We start from the raw sequence: 25,269 nt of genomic DNA on the forward strand, positions 1-25,269 counted from the left end.
AAGGGCTGAACAGGAAAAAGACATAAGTTGCAAGTCACGAAGACAACGCCTCCAACATTACAGACACGTCACCACAAAATCATAATTTACAAGTTTAGAATTCACATTCTACATCTGTTCTCAATAAAACTTATTTTGAAAATGTTATTTTAAATTTTTATACATATATTCTATTTAAATAAACGATTTATTTAGTAATTTGTTAACCCTGCCTCGGTGACACCATGGAACAATGCAACAAACATTTACGATAATAAATTCTCCGTCAAAAAATTTGTCCGTCTATTGATGACTCTGACATTTACTATAAAGTTCCATAGATCTCGAATTGAAGATTCGATTCCAATGTGAGAAGAAAAATGTAATATTACAAGGGGCACAGAAATTCAGACGAAATCTTCCAACCTGTATAACTTGGTGACTAAGCATTTTCGGACCTATATGTTAATTAGTACTTTTTCCTTCTTTTGATGAGAGGAATCACGCCCTGACTTATGAGCACCTTTTTCCAGAACATCCTGTATATATATGGTACTGCATAGGTAGACCTATACTTGTGTTACATTCACATAATAATAGTGTACCGTGTGAGACACGAAAGTGACAGTGAAAATATAATTCCCATAAGTTCTAATTGTACTATTCATACTCACTCGGCCGGGCTCAGTGAGAATAGCCCAATTAGAACTCGTGGGAATTATATTTCCACTGTCACTGTTGTGTGCGAATCCAGCTTTAATACAGTACGGTACATTATAATGTACCTACTAGTAGTTCTGCGAACAGTATACCTCGCTCGTGGATACAACTTTCAATCTAATGAGAAGGGCCAGTAGGCTACAGCATATTGTGAAGATTCAGCCATGTCATCTATTATTTTCTCCATTGAGAGTGCTAGAGACACTGTTTCCAGGGACACCGGACTTATCAAGGAGGTACCTTTATATCGTCTTCATAATTATTTACAATATTAAAGTTTATTACAACTTTTCTAATAATTGATTATAAGAAATTGGCCAACTCATGGAAAAATGGAATATGCAGTAGGCAATTTAGACGATGAATCGTCTCACAGACGATAGTGAGACGGAAAACGTTTCTAAATAAGATGGGTTTGTTGGTGACAATAGAATAGAATAGAATGACTTTTTATTTATGTTGACGTGGCGAAGTTTGGACAATATTGTCCACCCTATCATTTAACCACGTCGTTAGCAAACAATACAATACAAAATATGCAGAGATAACAAAAAAAATTGAAGCAAGAAATGACAATAAAATGGCAATGACAGGAGGTTGGTAATTATGTTTTTCATGAAAAGTGGATGGGAAAGCATTCTCATGCTTTCTCTCTTAGATAATTGAGTCTTTCACAATTTGAATAAGCTAATAATATAATAATCATTGTACCTGATAAACTGAAAATTCAGTTGAAAAATAACTAAAATAATAACTGATAGTTATGATACGAATTAGTAACTTTCTGGATGGAGGTTGGTCTGCGGTTTTTTAAATTACAAAAACACTGGAGGTCTTATAAAAAATCGTTACACATACGTTTCTGCGCCTTGTTTCAAAGAACTTGCATACCAAATTTCATCCAAATCGGACTATAACAGCGACTGTACCTGCGGTACAAACAAACAAACAGACAAAAGCCGATTGAGTCGAAACTAAGACCTCAGCTTCGCTTCGGTCAAATATAAAATTTTGAACCCAAAAATACACACAACTTCTCTCACTAAGCAAATACTTAGCAAGTATTCTAAAACTGTGTATTTGATATCGATATATGTTGATCAAATACTTCCATTATAAAATTGACCTCATCATATCATTGAAGCTTCGCTTCGGTCAACTAGGTACTGTAACTTGATATTGTGAATGTACCTAACACGAGGGTCAAGGTCTACCTATGCAGTACGGTATCTATATCAAACAGATGGTGATGGTTGTCTCTCTGGTGACCTAAACTAATTCGAACCTCAAGCTAGATTCGCAAACAACAGTGAACAGTGAAAATATAATTCCCATTAGTTCTAATTGGACCATTCTCACTCAGCCCGACCGATTAAGTATGAATAATTCCATTAGAACTTATAGAAATTATATTTTCACTGTCACTGATGTATGCGGCTCGGCTATAACGATGTAACGACTCTTGCCGCGCTGTATTAACGGCTGCGTAGTCGATATTATACAGGATTGTGCAGAGGAAACGCATGTTTTTCGAACAGCCAGTACTCGTCAACGGGAGACGGTATTGCCCTGGAACGAATGTTGGCAGACGACCCATACTATGCCATTTCAGTTGCTATGAGCGTTGGTACGTACAACATCGTGTGTTCGCTGTTAAGCAGTTTTTTTTTCAGAAACAATTATCTGTAGTCACTGTGCAACGCTTTTCCGTCAATATTTTAGAGTTGGGCGTCGAGGTGCAATGCCCGATAGAAATACTGTACTCAGATGGGTTGCAGCGTTTAGGAGTACTAGTTCTGTGATGAAAAAGAAACCACCTGGTCTTCCCCATTCCCCGGAAAGTGTAGACCGAGTCAGAACGGCAGTTGTTACTAGTCCTAGACGATCGACTCGACGACACTGACTCGGTCTACATTTTCAGGAGTACGAACTGAACGGGAAAGTCCAGGTGGTTTCTTTTTCATCACAGAACTAGTACTCCTAAACGCTGCAACCCATCGGAGTACAGTATTTCGATCGGGCATTGCACCACGACGTCCAACTCTAAAATACTGACGGAAAAGCGTTGAGCAGTGACTACAGATTATTGATTCTGAAAAAACTGCTTAACAGCGAACACACGATGTTGTACGTTCCAACGCTCATAGCAACTGAAATGGCATAGTATGGGTCGTCTTCCAACATTCGTTCCAGGGAAATACCCTCTCCCGTTGACGAGTACTGGCTGTTCGAAAAACTTGCGTTTCCTCTGCACAACTCTGTATTATTACAACAATATAAAATAGTAGACTAAAGCTACTAATATATTGCGGCTACGGTCGTCGCAAAGTAATTGGACCTTTAAGATCACCACACCACACATAGGGTAGCGTTGGTAGCTAAATTTGGCTTCCAAAGACGTAGTCGTCGTATCTCCCAATGTAATGAACAGATTGATACATTAGGATATACGTCGACTACGTCTTCTAAAGGAAGACGTATCTTTAGCTATGCTACGCTTGGTGTATCATGGTCATTAAGCGCTGGATTCGTAAGTTACATATCAGTGTCAGTGAAAGTTACCGGTACAGAGAGCATATCATTCCCATAAGTTATAATGGGGCTATTTATACTCGCTCTGCCTTAAGCTACTGAGTGGGAATAATCCAATCTTCTAATATCATATATTTATACTTTTATTTATAAATTATATTTATTACTTTGCCGGTCACTTCCACTTATAGGTACTGATTTATGTGGGAGTTTAGCAGTATAACTACCGTACGGTAACTTATTATTTTGTCTATTATGTCTTTTGTCTATTTTGTCTCTTATTAGCTTGTCTATTGAGATAGAAAGTAGATACTATTTGTTGTTGAATTTATTCATGAAAAACAATGAAGAATTGAACCAAATGATTGAATATTTTAAAGTTAATCACAAAAATTACTTACCATAGTATAGGCCTAATAAAATATTGAAAACTCAGCACAGTATTTTCACTTGTTGATTCTGCACGGCTTCTTTTGGTGAAAAGAAACATAACCTCTGATATCCATGCAGAAGTTTATCAATACTAAATATTTTGAAATACTATTCTAACTTTATCCTGATTCTTAAAATACTTCCAGAAGTTCAAAAACTTAAATTTTATCAAGAACTGAACCGAATTCAATTTTTTATTCAGCAGCCAGTAACCTAAAACTGTCACGTAATTTTGAATCACCGCGAATGTGCTTGAAATTATTATAATCGACCAATTAAAACATGAAACACACAACTTGATAAATACGGTAGCAATGGTTCAAAAAATTCATAATAATTTAAAAGAAAAACTTGTCTATTACCATCTCTGCCTTGAGCTCTTCACTCTGCCTGCAGATTTCAAACGAAAATCAAATTATCAAACATGGATGACAGAAAACCAGGTTTGCACATGCGCATAAAAGGCATGCAATTCAAATTCTCTGTCAAAAGGTCAAAACTGCTCCTAAATTACAAATTGATAAATTAGGGTATTATTTAGATGTTAATTTTAATATTGATTATTCATTTTCATCCGTCCACACAATTTTCAACACATTTTCTAATCCAAGAATTGCGTGTGCGTAAATAAAGTTTTTGACGTCATTCTACTTCCTACAAGACTAGCGCCAGATATAAAATAACGCAGATACGTTTCACATAATTATCATAAAGTGATAAAAATAGATAGCATACTTATATTGTAGGCTTGTGGCTTATAAAATAAATAAACACCGATTTATTCACAAATTTAAGTAGTACTTTATATTCACAATTAAAAACAATGACATGTTTATGGGACTACACAATGCTCATACTACTTAAAAACTACTGTCCTTATGATTTAAGAGATTATTCTACTGTTGTAATGATTATTCTTATCTCATTGATGAAAAACAAACTTCACATTTTTCAAAGTATTTTTTCTTCCCTTTGGTTTGCTCTACAAACAACAACAAATGCTCAGAACTTGGCCGGTTTACCATTCAAGTTTATAGAAATAGGTATTACTAAACACAAAAATGTAAAGGAGTAGTGACAACTTATCGAATAAATGAACTTACATTAATGATACATTACTACATAGAGGAAGTATACAATGACTGAAAACCACATTGGACAGTCTTTGGAAGACCGTTTTGGAACGAGAATTTAGTAAAAACTTTATTATTTTATCACAAACTTGAATTGATTGGGTGTAATAGACCAATCAATGTTCAGCAGACAATATATTTCAGTTTTATGATAATAATTCCGAGTTGGAATTATTATCCAATTGAAATTTAGATAAGGAATAGTCATGAGCTAACAATCTCAGCAAACGAAAAATATCAATGTTGTGATGTAAAACTCCAAGATTTAGTTTGTTAAATGATGAACTAAGTGGAATGTTGCATTGTAACTTAATTTATTCATGTAAAAATGTTTCACTTTCACATCGTGGCCTATATTAAATAGAAGTGATTATAATACAGTTTTCATACTAAAACTATCCTCGTTTGTACATTATGCTTTTGAGATTTCATTTTATGATTTAATGTAATGAACGATTTTTAACATTAAAATAAGCGTTGAGTTACTTACATTTTTTCAATTTTTATTGAGATCTGAAATCTACTTTGTACTCATATTTTGGATAGAAAGCTCACCAGAGTATTGTATAAATACCGATAACCTCAATAAACGTTATTTTTCAGTTTGTGTTCTATTTTGACTTAGAATGAACGTTCATCACAATATTCTCAACTCTCATACATTAATTTCATCGAAACACAATCATACATTAGCTTAGGTTTCACTCAATGTTAATTTTTACAGACATATTGCTTCATATTTGGAATTTTTGTGTTATTTTTGCGCATTTTTCTATAAAATTCTCATAGTTTTCAAGCAAGGCAAGAGGCAATAGCAATGGATTCAAAGATTCTTGTAAATTACTTCTTATTTGTTTTCCGTAATAATTCACGATTAATCCATTCAAAAATCCAAAGGGAGGCAAATTAGACTACCTAGTGGATTGAAATTTAAAAAATCATGTTCAAAATTGGTATTGAAATTATTGTGCAATGTAAAGGAGTTCAGTTAAATTGAAGATGAGAATAAATTAAACAGTGATGAATTTAAGGGTTTCAAAATATTCATGAAAATTGGCAAGTATTACTTAATAAGACTTACTTTATCATGAATTCAGTATGCAACAGTATATTCTATGTCTTGATTTTAATTATTTTACTCAACTATCTGCTCTTGATTAATAGAAAAACTATCATTTTGAATCCTTATCCTTGCTCTTTTGATTGTATACAGTAAATTGGTACAAGTTTCACATTTTATTGAAATTCTCAGATAACATTATGTGTACACCACTAATGAATTTATTATTTTGTAGATTTAAAACAATGTATCCAGTTTGTAAATATCTACAGTTCACGGTACATTGAGAAGAATACTCAGTGAGCAAGACGTTACCAAAAATATAACAAACTTTACAATAATTATTAGAGTACCTTATCAGTTACAATGTATATAAATAGCTCGTAATTTTGCTTGACAAAGCGTTCATGTTTCTAATATAAAAATGCACGATCTCACAATTCACTTTTTCGTTCAATATAAAAATGTTCAACGCTTCAGGAGTGTTTCGAATATTTTAATTTATCTAGCCTAGTCAGTACTGGGGTCGGGAGATAATTTACTTTACAAACTAAGTGAATAAATAACTACAACTAATGCACACGGTTCACTCAAAAAATATACAAGTTACTTACAAACTAGTGTTTCTTCAAAAGTCGATTTAATGGCGGCTCAATATCAATGAAAGTAGTAAAGTATTTATGAATGAATACTGGGATTTGAAGTGAAGTGGATGAATAACAACTGGTAAAGAATTGAAGATGATAATTATTCATCACCTAATATTCCTAAAAATATTTAGAAGTATGTTACCAAAATTATTTGTAATTTGTTACATTGTATTTGGAAATAACTTGAAGAATGGGCTCTTCAGAACCTAATTGAAAAAATAAAACAGAATTTGGTTGAGCGAATAAAAACTGTAGCATTGTTATATTCATGTCTATTTACATTAGATTACAACTATCATTGGATTCTGAGTAGCAAAATACCTCCATACATACTAAGTGAATAATAATATCAGTGAATAGATTCCATTATTAAATTTTCACAATAGCTGATTGTCAATAAGAAAACTTCAAGCAAATATCTCTTAAATGACAATCAAACTTCAGTTAATCTTATAAAATTTGGCAAACTTTTCTTCTATTTGATTGATAGATCAGCTGCATAATTATTATTTATGCGCTCAACATTTGAATTCAATTGATAGTTATTAAAACGACAATTATTTCATTCATAAACTAGGAAAAACTGACACACTCGTACAAATCAACATTCACGACAAATAAATAAATAGTAATTACAAACATTCATCCATCTCATTCATACTTCTTAGAACTAGGATTATATACCTATAAAATATTGAATCAAAACTATTACAAACTAAGAACAATTCACAACTAAAGATAAAATACGACATACAAAAAGTACATTGAAAAATGAGCAGACATAAATAATAAATTACGAACACAGTTGGTACAAAAATATGGGCAGATTGACTCAGATGAAATCAAAAAATGGAATTTACAATGATAAAGATGTGACTGGTATGAGATCATGAAGTTTTTAGATCAAAATACAAGAGGAAAAACTAAAATACTTCATGGAAAGTTCCAAGTTTATTGTAAGAAGAATAAACATATTGGAATTTTTTTAGCATTATGCTGATTGGATAGGTGTGGAATTCAATAAATTGAGAAAAGAGTTTGTACTATCATTGAAGAAAAGGATCAATTTTCAAGTAATCAAATTCATGTATGAAATCATCCCATTGATGAGAATAATGTGAACAAAGATTTGATAGTAGGTGAAACAATTTGGGTAGTTATAATGACTGAGGATATCATAGCTTGGATAATTATATATGGTGATACTAGTTTACCTATTTAAAATAGTCATAACAATGACTGAATTTGGAAGAACCAACTATTAAAAAATGTAAAAAAATTCTAAAAAATTAAGTTGAACTTGGAAAAATTACTAAAGTACATCAATGTAAATTTGAATAACCTTCTACTAGTGAATGTATTTTCAAAATATATAAATTGAAACAATTTATTTGATAACATCAACTTGCAATATCTATCTGTTTTGGGATGCTCTCATTTTTTTTATGAAAATAACTGCAATCTTAACTACTGTAAGAACATTATTGACTACACGGTTGTAAAAAATAACTATCTCATTCCAACAATCATCATAATATATTGAAAAAGAAAATAAATCATCTACTTTAAACTTGTTTTCAGTTACTAAAATAAAACTTTTTGAACTTTGCGACTCTATCAATTAACTTTCCAATAAATATCGTATCATATATCTGCTTAATGCTATATATTATCAACATGACCTTACATTTTCTTCAAATTTCACAGTGTAAATACTATTATCATTGTAATAAATATCATGATATGAAATACAATATTAAAAATATATTATTTTCACTCCGTTATTATTTTTATACAACTATGCAATACTATTACTTAAAATAAATATTTTCATATCATTCAACTTCAAAGAACTCTTGCAATATTATCAATATTATTAACCCACGCACAGGAATGTTTTACAAAATATAAATACAATTTTCTCACACTTTTATCATCGCCTCTATAAAAGTACTGTATTTTTTATCAATTTTCCAATATTATTTGAAAAAAGTATTTAAATCAAATTATGAAACTGGTTTATATTATGGTGTAAGATAATAAGTTATACTTGAAAAATGATTGTAATATCTACAGCATTTATAAATCAACTGCAAGTTCATTTTACTTCCATGATTAATTAATTTTCACCTCACATTCACAACTAAAAACGTCCTTCAAGCTTCATCTTAACACATTTTAGATCTTATTCAATATCGTTGAATTTCCTATACTTTATTATCTCGTATTAGCTTTGTCGTAAATCAACTGATGAGTATATAAATACATCTACCCTGTAATATATTATTATCATCATAAGTTACATGGAGAACAGTGCAGAAATCTTACAATATATTATTTATTGAGAATATAGCAGACTCAGTTGAATTGTTTTGAAGCAACATTATATAAGATTAACTTAATCAATTTTTCGTTAGTATTAATTGAAAATCGTTAAGAATGATTGAGATGGAATGAGTATCATGGCAGTGATTTTCAAAGTTTTAGTAAATCTGGAAAAATCTAATAGTCTTGGATAGTACCTCCACATTTTTTCATCCTTTTTCCGATGGCTATCATTTGATCAATCTCCAGTCACATTATGATGATACTACTTTTAGTTTTAGACTGTTAATAGATTAGCATGTTCAAATCTTAAATATAATGAATCTAATGGTTCATTGTCATTTTAAAGCTTAAAGAACCTAAAATCTGGATTTTTGTAGAAAATTAATTTGGTTCAAGATTTTCAACCAGAGTGATATTTTTTGTGACTATATGACACACTTGAAAGGTTTTCTCAAATTCTCAACAGAGGAAATTTTCAGCATATGAATGCATCTATTCAATGCTTAATTTGATTAAAAAGATTCACCAGTCAAACAGCTATGTATTTGGATGAGATTCTCTCCCTCAAAATAGAATACATCTCTCTTTGAGTCCCATCAACTGATTAGATTAAAATCATCAGATTCTGGGAGATTTAAGAGCTTTGTGGGTTCTAAAAGGTTGAGTAATGTGAAAAAGATGTAATGAAAATCTTTAGGTGCGTACAGATTTACGCGCCGCGAACATGAGCATCATGATTTTTCTTCAATGTAGCCAACTTTAGAACTGTTGGAGTTACACCGCTGACTAAAATCATAGAGCAAGCATACGTGAGCTAATGTATGCTAATACACGGGGCATTAATTCTTGAACATTTCAAAACGGCCATTAAAATTAGGCTACTTCTCTCAATCATATTATATTATAATTATGATTTGTGATTGTCAATTAAATAAATAAATAAAATGTGTCTTGGGTATCTTGAACCTCCTGAATTTAAAAATTAGCACTAGCTTATCTCATGCCGCATCCACGCTCTTGACAAGTGACGACGAGCGAGCGCGAGAGTGTGGATGGTTACCATTCCACTGCTCGTCTTTACTATGCTCATATGTTTGTTTACAGTGAGCCGCTTGACTTGGCGAGAGTGTGGCGCCGGTATCAAACGATTTAGGACACATGAAGCGATTCTTGACAATATACAGCTTATTGTTGGTTGACAATATTGTTGACAATATAGACAATATTGTTGGTTGACAATATTATATTGTTGACAATATTACAGATTATTGTTGGTTAATCTTTCAGCAAGCTGATTTGTGGTTATTCAAATTTTCTGCGAGACTCTTGGAGTCTTTCCCCTTATCTCATGCACTTCCCTCCTGATAGGGGCCGGTCACCATGCAGGGATGCATCGGAAACAGAGTGGTCCAAGTGGTAGTCGTGTAGGTGGGCGAGCGCATCATGAACTGCGACCCACTTCCGGCGGAAGTGGTGGTGATGCTTCCGGTCGACTCACTTCCGCTTCCGGTCGGACCGGAAGTGGTGGCAGTGATGCCCAGCTTCCGCAGCCGCATCTTCTCCTCCCACTCCTCCCAGCCATGGCGGGCCCGGTTCAGATTGCGGTGTTGGTAGAACACCAGGGAGATCCGGGTGGGGCTGGTTCTGTTGGGGTGCTTCAGGGCGGTGGTGGAGTGCAGCTCGTGTTTGGCGCACTCGAACAGCACCGATCCGTGACCCAGAGCAATAGCTACGCCGCCCATCTGTGCGTCCTATTAACAAGAAGGGAAACAGGATATGAATGAATTGAATGGATTAATTAATTTGTCAAAAACAAAATTCAAATAAGCTTTACAAAAAATAAATATGAGCTACTGCACTTTACTAAAGTACATACATTAGAAGTAAAGAACTATTTATTTATTCAATTAGAAATAATCACGAAATGATATCCTTATTCATAATATTATAGATAATATGACAATATAGTTATAGATAATATTTTTTTCAATATAGAAATCAAGATGAAGTTTGTGGGCCAGTTGCACAAAAGTCTGTTCAATTTTAATCATGGTTAAATGCCACAAGAGCCAGTCAAAGAAGGGTTTTCTGGAAAGAAGGCTTCTCTGATCTGCTCTCATGGCATTTAATGAGGATTAAAATTTAACAGACTTTTGTGCAACTTGCACTACGTCTGTATGATAGTAGCAGAATATACCATAGTAAGGTCCACGTTATAATGACAGTGTTTGATTAACAATGGTATTGCTATCATAGTCTATCATTCAACAAAGCGGATAGCGCTGTCTCTTTCTCACTTTGCTCTGTTGCCAGATCGTCTTTTAACAATGTAGAATTAATAATTAACGAAATATTTCATCCGAATTATGAAAATTATGCATTATGAAATTATTGAGAAATATAATTTCTTGCCTAATAAAATATAATTGATCATTTTAAAATAGAATGAACAGTTAATATTACATCAATAAACCTGTATCAGCTACCGTCTATACAAGGCATTGACAAGACAGAGGATCGGCAACGTTGTCTCCTATCTTCCTCCACTGCCATTATAACGTGGACCTCACTATAATGAGGTCCACATTATAATGACAGTATTTGATTAACATTTATGCTGCTATCCTTGTCTACCAGTCGACAACTCGACTTTAATCTCAATCTTGAAAATTCAATGAAAAATCGCTATTCTCTACCAATAAAATATAATTTATTATTTTAAACAAGTATGAAAACTCAATATCACTTAAGATATACCAGTATTAGCTATCCTCTATGGAAGGCAGTGGCACACAGAGAATTGGCAACGCTGAGTCCTATCTTTTTCCACTGCTATTATAATGCAGACCTCACTATACAACATTGCATATGGATCGTTACACTCCTATAGTGAGATATAATTTATAATGATTCAATGATCTTTATTAGAGCCAGAGTATATCAGTACATAAGCCAGGTCACATACAAAATTCAATATACAAAATCATGTGTAAAATGGCAGTGGAGAAACATTAGACAACAGCGTCGCCGATTCTCTGCCTTGCCACTGCCTTCTATAGAGGATAGCTGATACCAGTATATCTGATGTAATATCAACTGTTCATTCTTGTTTGAATCATAACCTCTTTTGGACTAATATGCAATCAAATTCGGGAATGGAATAGTAAGGGCTATAAGCCTGTTTTTTCGTTTCCAATCTTATTGATGAGTTGTTTTGTCATTGTTAAATAAATAAATAAATATATTGTTTGAAATAATCAATTATATTTTACATTGTCGGTATCAAAACTATTGGAATAGACAAAAATTTGAATTCTATTTTTTATAGTGATGTTGAGACAATGCTCACCTTAAAGCACTCCTCGTTCTCAATGAAGTCAGTGACCTCGCCGAGAGGCTCCGCCTTTGGTGGCTCAGGTACCATGGGGAAAAAGGCGGTTGGATTGTACAAATCCCACCGTGGGAATTGGAACCCTGACATTCCCTGCAATCACACAACCATACTTAGAAATAAATCACAGTACACACTTACAATGAATAATTTAATTTATTTTGTGAATTTATAGTTTGTTTCATGTTTTTAAGAAACTTTTATTATTAATCCATCCAAATTTAAAATTGTTTGTTTTATTCTAATTTATATTTTAGATTGTGATTTGGTGTAGAAATTTGAATGGACATAACCTATAATATTTGGACAATTTGAAACTAAATTAGGAAATTGAAGTAGTTTTAGGCAATAGCCTGTTTTTTCTTTTCCAATTCTTGTATTTTTTCTGCTAACATTATAAATAAATAAATAAATAATTATACCAAAAATATTATTAGTACTGTATACCTAAATCATCTTCGTTCCTACAATACTTATTGAGGAACAAAAGTGATAATCTTTTTGTTGATGATGAATTTATATTTGTCAAAATGAAGACTTTCTGCCGGTTGCACAACAGGCTGTTAAATGTTAACCGTGATTAATTCCACGAGAACCAATCAGAGAAGCCGTCTTTTCAAAAACGCCATCTCTGATTGGTTCTCATAAAATTAATCACGGTTAAAATTTAACTGGCTGTTGTGCAACCGGGCCTTCATGTTACATGTAATGTGAGCAATCAATTGATTTGAAGACTAAAGAATATATTTCAAGGAATGTACTTCAACAAGCAGTTCAAATCGAGTGGAAAATTGATAACTTATCAATTGAAATGGTCTAATTAATTATTGTTAATGATGATATATTTGTCAAAATAAAGAATAGAGGTTGAAACATATTTTTTAACGAATGAAACTTGATTGCCAGTCAGGGTTTGGAATATTGTTGACTACAAGTGTAGTTGAGCTGTAAACTATGAGATCCATTTATAATTTTGAATGAGATTGAGGGTTCTAGTTTGATACTAGCATTGAAATTATCATTCACATTGGAAACATGGACAAGGAATTTGAGAAAGGAAGGATGAAGAATGTTGCAGAATTATGATTGTAATGTAAGGAACTTTAAAACGGATTGATGAAGATTATTGGAAAATAATGAGGAGTGTAAAGCTCACCTGGTATCCATAAGGAACACCTCCAGCGTAGCAGGGCCGCATGTCCTCCCGTTTGCCATAGAACTGCGGTGGCGCTGATGGATTGAACTCGACCGGTGGCGCCCCTGGTGGAGGGTGATGGTACTGCGGAGGGTAATGCGCCCTGGGATCCATGTACCCCGCATTAGAGTCACCCCATCCCGGGTAGACAGCCTTGCTTGCATCTGGATAGACAGGATACCCTGCTGATGGATGATGGGGAGGACCTCCTCCATATGATCCCCGATGATGATCCGGTCCTGGAGGACCAAAATGAGGGGGAGTATGATGCTCTGGGGGTCGCTTATTGTCGGCAGCATGCCAGGCTGGTTGGGGAGTTGACGTGCCATGCTCTTGTTTCACCTTGGATGGTCCTCCAAAGCTACCATCCCCTGGGGTGGTACTTCCACCCTTGGGATACCATCTTTCAGGGTATTGTGGTTGTCCACCTTGTGGAGATGGTTGCTGTGGGTAGAACTGCTGATTCTGCATTTTACTGCCTTTACCCTCACTCTTATTGGGAGACATCATCCCTTTATTTCCACCCATCTCACCAGTTCCAGCTTCTGTTTTGATGTTCAAATTGGGGTGTTGATGGTAGTTGAACTTTGTATCACTACCCCCAGCTTTGGGACTGTAGTTAGGATCAGTTGCAGGGTTGCTGCTACCACCCTCAGAACCTTTCCCATCGGTGTTGGGGGGATAGGGTTTGAGAAACGTAGGGGAAGGTAGTTGAGGACTATCAGAGGTGGGAGATTGGGGAGTGGAAGGGTTTGAGTGATGGTTGGAGGAACGGGATAGTGGACGTCCCTTGGGAACCCTGAACGGTGAAGGTCCAGGCGTTCCCGGACTGTTGAAATCCCATGAACCTTCTGATTGTTGATCAGGGTTGGAAGCCCAGTCGGGATGGTAGGGGGAGGTGGGGGGCTGTGAACGGGAGTGGTGGGGGAAGTTATGCACGGGAGAATGAGGTGGCATGTTTTGGGGGCTCATTGCAGGGGATGAAAATGGGCTTTGAGGAGGGTGAGGGGATTGAATCATTGCTCCCATATCTTCGCTTCCCTTCCCCTTCACTTCTTGACCTTGACCTCCTCCTATTTCTCCTCCACCACTATTCCAAGATGGCGTCTGTGATCCTTGTGACCCTTGACCTTGAGATCCACTCTGTGATTGCTGACCGTTAGGACTTCCAACTGGCCACTGGGAGGATTGACCCCTTGCTGCTTGAAACTTCTGTTGCTGATCAGCTGATTGGAACTTCTGTTGATCAGCTGATTGTAGCTTCTGCTGATCAGCTGACGCCAGTGTGGTGCTGCTCACGGAGGTGGGTGGTACGTTGTTGCTTGTGTTTGTGGTGCTGTCTGGTACCACTTTGTCAATACCACTGCGCATGCCTGCCATGTTGGAGTAGGGTCCTAATTGATGTGGATAGTCAGGGTTCCAGCCTTCTGAAAATAGAATGGAGAAGTCACAAAATTAGAAAAGCCTGTAACTCTTCCCTTACACACTATTTATTTATTTATCATTTACAATCAACTCAAGGACAAAGAAACAGACTACAGTCCAAAACTTCTTTTCATCCCAATTTCATAGAATAAATTGTCCAAATAAAGGTTATGTGCGACTTTCCAAATCTTCACTAATTTCCACATTGAAACAAAACACAAACACTTGAAACAATTAATTTTGAATTTAAAAAGATTAAGATCCGAATTGATAACAAACTATCTCAAGATATTTATTGAAGTAGCAGCTAGCAATGATTGATAGCTTTCAATAAAATTTATATTCGAGGAAATTTTACAATGATTGATTGTATTATCATTATTTATATACCAATTTTTGATGAAGCATTCTATAATCAAATATCAGTACTTACAAAATTGAGTACTCAACGAAAATTAAAGTAGTTCGTAATGTACTATAAAACTATAGGAGCATAATAAGGTACAAAACTCAACTCAAGTTAAACTAAGCTGAAAATAGATATTGACCTGGATTATGAGGCATATTGGGTGGCCAATTTGGAGGCCTGTCACAGTTGGGGGGTCTCCAGCCAGGATGAGGGGGCTGACCCCCCGCGTTGGCCCAAGCCATCTCACCCCCACCACCGTAGTTCCACGGCTGGTACATTGACACTGGACTATCTAGCACTGTCGAAGAAACCTACGATAAAAAACAACAAGTTAGTACATGAGATAAATTCTATAGGATAGTACATAAATAAAATGATTACAAATAGTAGAGAATAATATACAGACAACAATAATAGTTAGCTATTATTATAATAATTTTTGTAATCATTTATCCAATTTGAGAAAAATTTAGGCCTATAAAGAAAAAGTGTAAAAAATTGAGTATGTACTGAGTGATAGCATAGAGAAACAATAGCGTAAGTAGATATCCCATGGTATGGTTTATGTCGCAACATTTACTGTTATCTCAAGCCGATTACTGTCGATCATTGTCAATTTTCACTGTTTTGTTGGAGTGATAGTGTATAAACGGGACAATATGAGAGACTACCAGCGTCACACAGCTGCATAGGAAAGAACTATGTGAACTGTCGGCTTAGGATAACAGAAAAAGTTGCGACATAAACGCCCTATACCATGGGATATCTACTTATGTTAACGTATTGTTTCTCTATGGTAATAGTAATATCTTCACAAAAATATTAAACGTAAAACAGCTTATTCATTAGATGAGACATTCTATTTCCGCATTTTCAAAACTGAGATGAGATAATAGACTCAACTTACTTACATAAAACATTATACAGTTTAATGTCATCGAAGTGAAATACATGTTCATCCCGAGAGTAAATGAATGATATTTCATTTTAGATTTCTTGTTAGATGAAGTTTTGGGCAATAGCATGTTTTTTCTTTTACGACTATTGTATTGTTTGCTCTATCCAATAAATGAATAAACGAGTAGTTCTGTGAACAGTAGACCTCACGCAGTATTCTCATCCACAAGTACCTGATTGAAACTATAGACCTTATGGAAATACAGCAAGAATGGCTTCTCCACACATCTGTGTAATCACTTGTCAGCTGATTTCTGATGAATAATTCTATAGTCTGGTTTTTACTCTAATATTGGCGTATGAAGGAGGCTCCTTTTTCCTTTTATATTATCATTGAAATGCAAAATTTCCAAAAACCTTGTATATACGTCGACGCGCAATTAAAAAAGGAACATACCTGTTAAATTTCATGAAAATCTATTACCGCGTTTTGCAGTAAATGCGCAACATATAAACATTTAAACATTAAGAGAAATGCCAAACCGTCGACTTGAATCTTAGACCTCACTTCGCTCGGTCAATAATAGTAGGTAGCCTACTAGGTACTTCAAACTGTCATAACTGTTTCATCAAACTGAAGAGAAACTATCAATTTCTAGTGAAGTTATTGCTCTATTCTATTCAATAATTAATCGCCATTTCAAATGTCCACTCTTGTTTTTCGGTCTACTGAAATTATTAAAACACGACAAAAAATATCAAGTACTCATTTTTTTATCACAACACAACTAGTTTCAACTCTTCAAGACTTCAAGAGCCATTCTCAAGTGTAAATCAAGTCTCTCATCAGATACCATAGATATATTCTTCAATAGCTATTATTCTCTACTTTCACTAACACAGAAAGCTAGATAGGCCTGGTTTGAATTGGAAATAGTGAATATTATGATTTATTTAACAGGAAATTTCCTTACTTGAGAGCTCTGCAGCTGTGGATCGGCTCCTTCCATCAAGTTGGCATTCATGCTATGTGCATCACCACGTTGGTTAACATCTGTCCCCGAAGTTCTAGAAAAAATTACAAAAACTTTAAATTCACTTGATATTGTTTGAAGATCAAGGAATTATCATTTCCAGTAACCGTTATAAACAATCACTAGCCTATATTGAAGAAAGTACAATAGTTTGATTATTATTAGAGTCGTTAGGCCCATTGACGGCTTAAATAATTATATATTCAGGCGGTGGGACCTTCCCGCAAGGGACTCCCCACCAACAAAAGCCATACGAATTTACTTTTATTGAAAGAAAATTCAAAAATAAGTACTCATGAAAAATTAATAGTTGCTATACCACTCAATAGTTTATTATCCACTCTTATTATTCACGATTACAATCATACAACCTCTTGACTTATGTTTTTAATGAGGGGTTTAGAAGCTGTTTGGGGTGATGTCTGTTGTTTTTACCTGAATGATTATATTTAAATGATTGTATTCAAGTGGATTGAAAACTTTTGAGTTGTATAAATAGCAACAATTATTTTAAAATATTCGTGAATAAATTGATAATGAACTCACTTGTGAGCTTTTGTATCTGTTTTGCCAACTACAGTATCGGCTTCATCTTCTTTGCGCTTTTTCCCATGTCGCCGACAAGGCTGTAGCGGCACTGACCGAACTTTCACCTCACAAGGAAACCTAAAACAAACCATCACAATAAAAATGATAAATTATTATGAATAGAACTAATCCTACAACTTTAGTGAATGCAAAAAATTCATGAAAATTTCATGAAGGGACAGTTCCGGGCATTAGCCTATTGTGCCTTCTCATATAAGTGTAATAATTGAGCGTGAAAATTAACAACAAAAATGTAAATATTGAAGGACTGGTAAATGGAATGAAATCGTAATAGAAATATGAGAAGAATCAAGTATTTTAAGGATGCCAGAGATTTCTAGACCCATAAAGACTTATACTAAAAGATATTATAGAGTGTATGTAGGCAACATACATCATTTTTCGCGTTTCCATTTTACAAAAGGGAGACATTTTTCTGAGATCATATAATCCACTCGATACCCGTGACAAAACCCTTGTGACATGTTCTGTCCAATTCAAGTTTTGATCTACTGTTAATCCCAAGAGCTTGGTAGAGGTGGACTGAGGAATAACTTTGTTGTCTAAATTTATTGAAGGAAAAATGTTTTCACCTGCTGTGTTGTGAATGTTAACCTGGCGAAGTTTGGACAGTAATGTCAACTCCACCACTCAGCAAACGAGGTTAGATATGAGGGACAATGGAAAATTTATCAACTCACTTTGTCAAATTTTCAATAGCGCCTGTTCTGACTTTAGATTCCTGGGCCTCCTTGTTGCCGAATTCATCCGACTCGTCCATGATGTAGAGAGGCAGAACGTGAAGCTGTTCGTCATCCGGTTTCGACAAGCCTCGGTGTTTGGTGAGAGTCACCACCTACAGAAACAAGTCAAATTTTGTCTCAAACAACTCTTTTTTGCATAAAATTTTGTCTCAGTCTTTTTTTGTGTTACAAATCTTGACAATCCCTTCACGTTGACAAGAGTCTCTGGGAATCTTCTTCAAACAAACAAATAGTTTATCATCTACAAAATGCATAGGAGACTTACACAAATAATTTGGAATAGTTCATCAGATACCATAGATATATTCTTCAATAGTTATTATTTACTCTACTTTCACTAACACAGAAAGCTAGATAGGCCTGGTTTCAAAAGGAAATAGTGAATATTATGATTTATTTAACAGGAAATTTCCTTACTTGAGAGCTCTGCAGCTGTGGATCGGCTCCTTCCATCAAGTTGGCATTCATGCTATGTGCATCACCACGCTGGTTAACATCTGTCCCCGAAGTTCTAGAAAAAATTACAAAAACTTTAAATTCACTTGATATTGTTTGAAGATCAAGGAATTATCATTTCCAGTAACCGTTATAAACAATCACTAGCCTATATTGAAGAAAATACAATCGTATGATTATATTAGAGTCGTTAGGCCCATTGACGGCTTAAATAATTATATATTCAGGCGGTGGGACCTTCCCGCAAGGGACTCCCCACCAACAAAAGCCATACGAATTTACTTTTATTGAAAGAAAATTCAAAAATAAGTACTCATGAAAAATTAATAGTTGCTATACCACTCAATAGTTTATTATCCACTCTTATTATTCACGATTACAATCATACAACCTCTTGACTTATGTTTTTAATGAGGGGTTTAGAAGCTGTTTGGGGTGATGTCTGTTGTTTTTACCTGAATGATTATATTTAAATGATTGTATTCAAGTGGATAGAAAACTTTTGAGTTGTATTAATAGCAACAATTATTCTATAATGAATAAATTTATTCGTGAATAAATTGATGAATGAACTCACTTGTGAGCTTTTGAATCAGTTTTGCCAACTACAGTATCGGCTTCATCTTCTTTGCGCTTTTTTCCATGTCGCCGACAAGGCTGTAGCGGCACTGACCGAACTTTCACTTCACAAGGAAACCTAAAACAAACCATTCACAATTAAAATTATAAATTATTATGAATAGAACTAATCCTACAACTTTAGTGAATGCAAAAAATTCATGAAAATTTCATGAAGGGACAGTTCCGGGCATTAGCCTATTGTGCCTTCTCATATAAGTGTAATAATTGAGCGTGAAAATTAACAACAAAAATGTAAATATTGAAGGACTGGTAAATGAAATGAAATCGTAATAGAAATATGAGAAGAATCAAGTATTCTAAGGATGCCAGAGATTTCTAGACCCATAAAGACTTATACTAAAAGATATTATAGAGTGTATGTAGGCAACATACATCATTTTTCGCGTTTCCATTTTACAAAAGGGAGACATTTTCTGAGAGCATATAATCCACTCGATACCCGTGACAAAACCCTTTGTGACATGTTCTGTCCAATTCAAGTTTTGATCTACTGTTAATCCCAAGAGCTTGGTAGAGGTGGACTGAGGAATAACTTTGTTGTCTAAATTTATTGAAGGAAAAATGTTTTCACCTGATGTGTTGTGAATGTTAACCTGGCGAAGTTTGGACAGTAATGTCAACTCCACCACTCAACAACGAGGTTATATATGAGGGACAATAGAAATTTATCAACTCACTTTGTCAAATTTTCAATAGCGCCTGTTCTGACTTTAGATTCCTGGGCCTCCTTGTTGCCGAATTCGTCCGACTCGTCCATGATGTAGAGAGGCAGAACGTGAAGCTGTTCGTCATCCGGTTTCGACAAGCCTCGGTGTTTGGTGAGAGTCACCACCTACAGAAACAAGTCAAATTTTGTCTCAAACAACTCTTTTTTGCATAAAATTTTGTCTCAGTCTTTTTTTGTGTTACAAATCTTGACAATCCCTTCACGTTGACAAGAGTCTCTGGGAATCTTCTTCAAACAAACAAATAGTTTATCATCTACAAAATGCATAGGAGACTTACACAAATAATTTGGAATAGTTCATTATATACAAAATGCAAACGGAATTACAAAAAAAGTTTTGAATAGTTTATTATCCACAAAATTCATAGGAGACTTACAAAAACATGTGAAATGCCATAGTTTATCATCTAAGATATTCATAGCAGACAATAACTAGTAGTTCTGTGAACAGTAGACCTCGCGCTCAGTAAGTTACATTGACCTGTTGTTATGTTTTCTCAAAAATTAATAAATAATTTATCAATTTAGAATGTCTAGAAAAAAATCCTAAACAAACATAGAGCTTTCTGTCCTATCGTACCGTGACGTGTCGTCCCGGAATGTGAGTGTGAGCGCTGTTATCAGGTCTGGCTGCAACTGTCTACAACGTTGATGGAAAGATACATTTTCAAGATGTTCGATGTTTTTGAACGGGTAGTATTATTGACCGAGCGAAGTGAGGTCTAAGATTCAAGTCGACGGTTTGGCATTTTTCTTAATGTTTAAATGTTTATATGTTGCGCATTTACGGCGAAACGCGGTAATAGATTTTCATGAAATTTGACAGGTATGTTCTTTTTTAATTGCATTGTAAATTTTGCATTTCAAGGATAATATAAAAGGAAAAAGGAGCCTCCTTCATACGCCAATATTAGAGTGAAAATCATACTATAGAATTATGCATCATAAATCAGCTGACAAGTGATTACACAGATGTATGGAGAAGCCAGTCTATTGCTGTATTTCCATAAGGTCTATAGTTTCAATCAGGTACTTGTGGATGAGAATACTACTGCGTCAAGTCTACTATTCCAAGATCTGAGCCAGCTGGTGACAGGACACTCTATCTAGAGTGGGAGAGCAAGAGGACCCAAAAACCGGAGGTAATTTATTGTTTTATAAGCCTCTATTATGTTTTAAAACTCTGAATACTTGAATAATCTTCATACTGAACTATCTATCACTGGTAGCTATATCACCTGAAAGTGAAAAAATATGGAGAAAAAAATCTCTAATTACAGAATAAATTTAGATCAAAAGTGAGGTGACATTCACTCAATTGAGATAACAGTTGATAAAAAACCAACCCGCGTAGACAGCTTTGATACGTCCAGTTTTCAGTAGGTCAAGTCCCTGAATGTTGCTCTTAGAAAGTCCAGGAGATCCAGTATCATAATTTTTTATTCTACAATTATCAAATAATTCTGAACCAGTAAAATGCAATTCAAAGAGTTTTCTCTTAGGCACCCCTTACCTAACGTTCAAATTTTAACCAATTTCTCCATAATCTATTCTCACCAACGACTAGATAGATATGAGGTGAATGATAGATAGAGGTGATGACACCAATATAAATTTTGAAGCGAGACTCAATAAGTTTATTCCATACTAGCCGTCAGGCTCGCTTCGCTCGCCATATCCGTCTAGCCAGGGGATCGTCCAAAAATGAGATCAGCGGGCTCGCTTCCTCGCCTGCATTTTTTATTTGAGCATGCTTCATTCCATCAGAAAGTCAAAGTACTTCCTCGCTCGATTCAATCACCCAAACGCAAAAAAAACACTAATTTTGGGCGTATCTTTGGCGTTATTTAAAATTCCTTCTAACACTACATTATTACACCCTAGCTTAGCTTCTGTACTAAATTTGAACCATTTCTGTTCATTTGTTCTCGATAAAGCTAGAAAAACGCAGATTTTGGGCGTATCTTTAGAAATTTTTCCAAATCCGTTCTTAGTGCGCCTCTAAAGGGCCAACTGAACATACCTACCAAATTTGAACGTTTTTTGTCTAATGGATTTTTAGTTCTGCGAGTGAGTCAGTCAGTCAGTGAGTGAGTGCCATTTCGCTTTTATATATTATGTAGATTATGTTATTATATCAGAATATACTACACTATTTATACTATGATACTAGACTATATTATTAATACTAATAAACGTTTATCAGCTCAGGCTAACAGCATAGGCTAATAAGTTTTAACTGAATGGCTTTCAATGTCCCATTTCTTCCAGTATCTCAAGAGCCTCTAACACTTGACGAACTGATATAGGGTACTTCCTAAACTTTGTATATAAATGCTCTTTGAATACTCACCACAGTGCAGCCGTTGTTCATATTATGCAGGTCCCTATGCGCATGCGCACAGAAGTCTATGCAAGCGGTGACCCCGGAAAAGGGGCGCCCTGGCTTGAAACCGAGCCGGCATTCGGACGCCTCGCGTTCGAACTGGGTCTGGTTTTTGAACGCCTCGGGCGCCAAAGTCCTGTATAACGGTGATAGAAGTGTGGCCAAGGTATGCATGCGTTCTTCCACTTCTTGCTCCTGCGGGCAACAGAGATAGAGAAAGAGAATATTAGTAATTATTATTAAACGAAAATCCCAATTAAATGCTGTAAATCACCCCGAAGACTTCTGTTACTGCAAATATTGACAACAGGGTGAACAGATGGATGGAAATTCGATGAGCGCAACTATGAAAAAATCTGTAGAATATTTTGTAGAATTTTTGGTTATCACCTGTATAATTGGTTGTAACACGTAATTATTCAATTCTTATCATTGTATTATTTATAAGAAGCATTACTATAATATTTATTACATAGGTATATTTTTTCCATTTTTCAGTATTGCTATAGGCTACTTCGTACTGTTTGCTTTATGAACTCACAGCTAGCGCACAAGTTTAACTTTGCTGGCTGTGCCAAATCATTCATGTTTTGTAACAATTATGTAAAAATTTGGCGAAATAAACATTCTTATCAAATATTCGTACAAGTTGGACACAGGTGAAAAGGAGAGCTCTATGAGGAGAAGGTAGAGTAAAACTGGAGATAAAAAGTGAAAATGGAGATTCGATGGAAATTAATCAAATTGTATATTAAAAAGTACAGTCGAGCCTCTCTATAACGAACCTCCAGTTAACGAAATCCTCTACACGACGAATTTTCATCTTGTCCCATGACATTTTGGAGTTTTGGCTGCTTATTTACCTCTATTTAACGAATTTCGGACCTCTCAAAAACAAAGTTTTCTCTAGACTTCAACATACAAAATGTAGTGTGTATAGGAAGCAGACGGGCATTTTCAAGGAATTGTTTAGTTTCAGCAGAAAGGTCAATAGACTGAAAATAATGGCAATTCAGGTAGGAATAAAGAAAATTATTGGAACAAAAGAGTTTTGAAATTAATTGAGAACAATTCATTCATTCGCAGCAATAATATAAGATGAATGACCAAATTCAATTTCTTGAATTATAATACACAATCGATATGATTGACGGTTTTGTTTTAACACCATCTTTATCATCCAGATTGATCCTAGAATGTACTTTGTTTAACTTGAAAAAGACAAGATAGCTTATAAATAGAATTACAAATCTCAGTAACCTTTTTGAATTATTTTATCACAACATGTTTCGGACATCAATGCCATTCTCAAGTCATTCATGCCATTTTGTAATAAAATAATTCAAAAAGGGTACTGAGATTTTTTATTTCTATTCATATTACCAAAATCCCTAAACAGAAACGAGACAAGATAGCTTATTTGCTTGGGGAAAGATGCTTGACTTATAATAGGAAAGATAACTCTAATAAAGTACTAACTATATTTAGCCGAGCACATTCACACAAAGCAGAAAGCGATTATATTTTTGAGCTTGCACGCATGCACATTCAACCACCAGCTTTCAAAATCTTCCAAATTTGAAATTGAACTTTGAAACTTTTTAAATTATCTGGTGTATCTTGAAATTTTTAAAATTGAAGTCAAATTTCAGAAGCAAGAACCAGAATGGAAAATGAGAGAGATTAGAATATTTTGAGAACAGAACTATAGAACACATAAATTATAGAATTATAGAAAAAGATATAGAATTATATAATAAAATTTAGAATTATAGAACACAATATTATAAAGAGCACATAATAGTAAAGATGAACGGATTTAGTTGATTAAAATATTTTGAGAACAGAATTATAGAATTATAGAACAAATTTATAGAAAAAATATAGAATTATAGAACAAAATTTAGAATTAAAGAACACAATTATTATAAAGAGCACATAATAGTAAAGATGAACGGATTTAGTTGGATTTTGATTTTACACTTATTGGCAAGAGTTTATTTCTACCCAACACTTACAGCTTCTATCAATTCCTTTTTGTTCACATGTTTATCAGTTGTTGTCTCTTGTAATTGTCCAGTGTTTGTCGTCTTTTTTGGTTGTTCGTTTGCCTTCTGCTTGTTTGTTTTAGCCGTCTTTTCAATCTTTCTCAATTTTCTCTGAGAGACAGTCTTGGGAAGAAAGTTATCGAGAACAGCCTAAAATTGAAAATTAAAAATAAGGCATGCTGTGTGTAGAAGCATGAGATGAAAACAATAAAATAAGAGACTCAACCAAAACCTTGTGTTAGGATGATTTCAAGTATAAGCAGTTCATGATGATAGATGTTGCTCACAGACTCCAAACCAAAAGGAGCAAATTTTGAAAGTAAGAAACAAAATTAATAAATAAAATTGGAACAATATAAATATTTTATCTATTGGTCAATACTATAGCCATGTAGTCTGAAGACTAATTTTCCTATCCTAAAATACTACTTGAAAAATTGAACAGTGAATTTCTCATTAGAAACTTACTCTTA

The 25,269-nt window shown here is 34.5% G+C and overlaps 1 protein-coding gene and 1 long non-coding RNA gene across 8 annotated transcripts in view; both read right to left on the minus strand.

Moving 5' to 3' along the window:
• Nucleotides 1-4,063, minus strand: part of LOC120353528 — a 30,358-nt gene extending 26,295 nt beyond the window's left edge. Inside the window, exon 1 of the long non-coding RNA XR_005572436.1 lies at nucleotides 3,633-4,063. This is a non-coding gene — a long non-coding RNA (uncharacterized LOC120353528). The remainder of the gene's footprint in view (nucleotides 1-3,632) is intronic.
• Nucleotides 4,064-4,440: 377 nt separating this feature from the next.
• The window catches only part of LOC111058182 (DNA N6-methyl adenine demethylase), a 269,719-nt gene continuing 248,890 nt past the window's right edge, over nucleotides 4,441-25,269 (minus strand). For 5 of the 7 annotated variants that reach the window (XM_039437424.1, XM_039437426.1, XM_039437425.1 and 2 more), the window contains 9 exons: nucleotides 24,767-24,946; nucleotides 22,716-22,943; nucleotides 20,313-20,467; nucleotides 19,571-19,690; nucleotides 18,955-19,048; nucleotides 15,394-15,565; nucleotides 13,382-14,847; nucleotides 12,184-12,318; nucleotides 4,441-10,585 (listed from right to left, as the gene is read on the minus strand). In XM_039437424.1, coding sequence (XP_039293358.1) covers nucleotides 10,181-10,585; nucleotides 12,184-12,318; nucleotides 13,382-14,847; nucleotides 15,394-15,565; nucleotides 18,955-19,048; nucleotides 19,571-19,690; nucleotides 20,313-20,467; nucleotides 22,716-22,943; nucleotides 24,767-24,946 — 2,955 coding nt within the window. In that variant the 3' untranslated portion in view covers nucleotides 4,441-10,180. The remainder of the gene's footprint in view (nucleotides 10,586-12,183; nucleotides 12,319-13,381; nucleotides 14,848-15,393; nucleotides 15,566-18,954; nucleotides 19,049-19,570; nucleotides 19,691-20,312; nucleotides 20,468-22,715; nucleotides 22,944-24,766; nucleotides 24,947-25,269) is intronic. The other 2 variants (XM_039437428.1, XM_039437427.1) reach the window with 1 other exon arrangement.

The sequence above is a fragment of the Nilaparvata lugens genome, chromosome 11 (assembly GCF_014356525.2).
Source record: "Nilaparvata lugens isolate BPH chromosome 11, ASM1435652v1, whole genome shotgun sequence".
Lineage (NCBI taxonomy): Eukaryota > Metazoa > Arthropoda > Insecta > Hemiptera > Delphacidae > Nilaparvata > Nilaparvata lugens.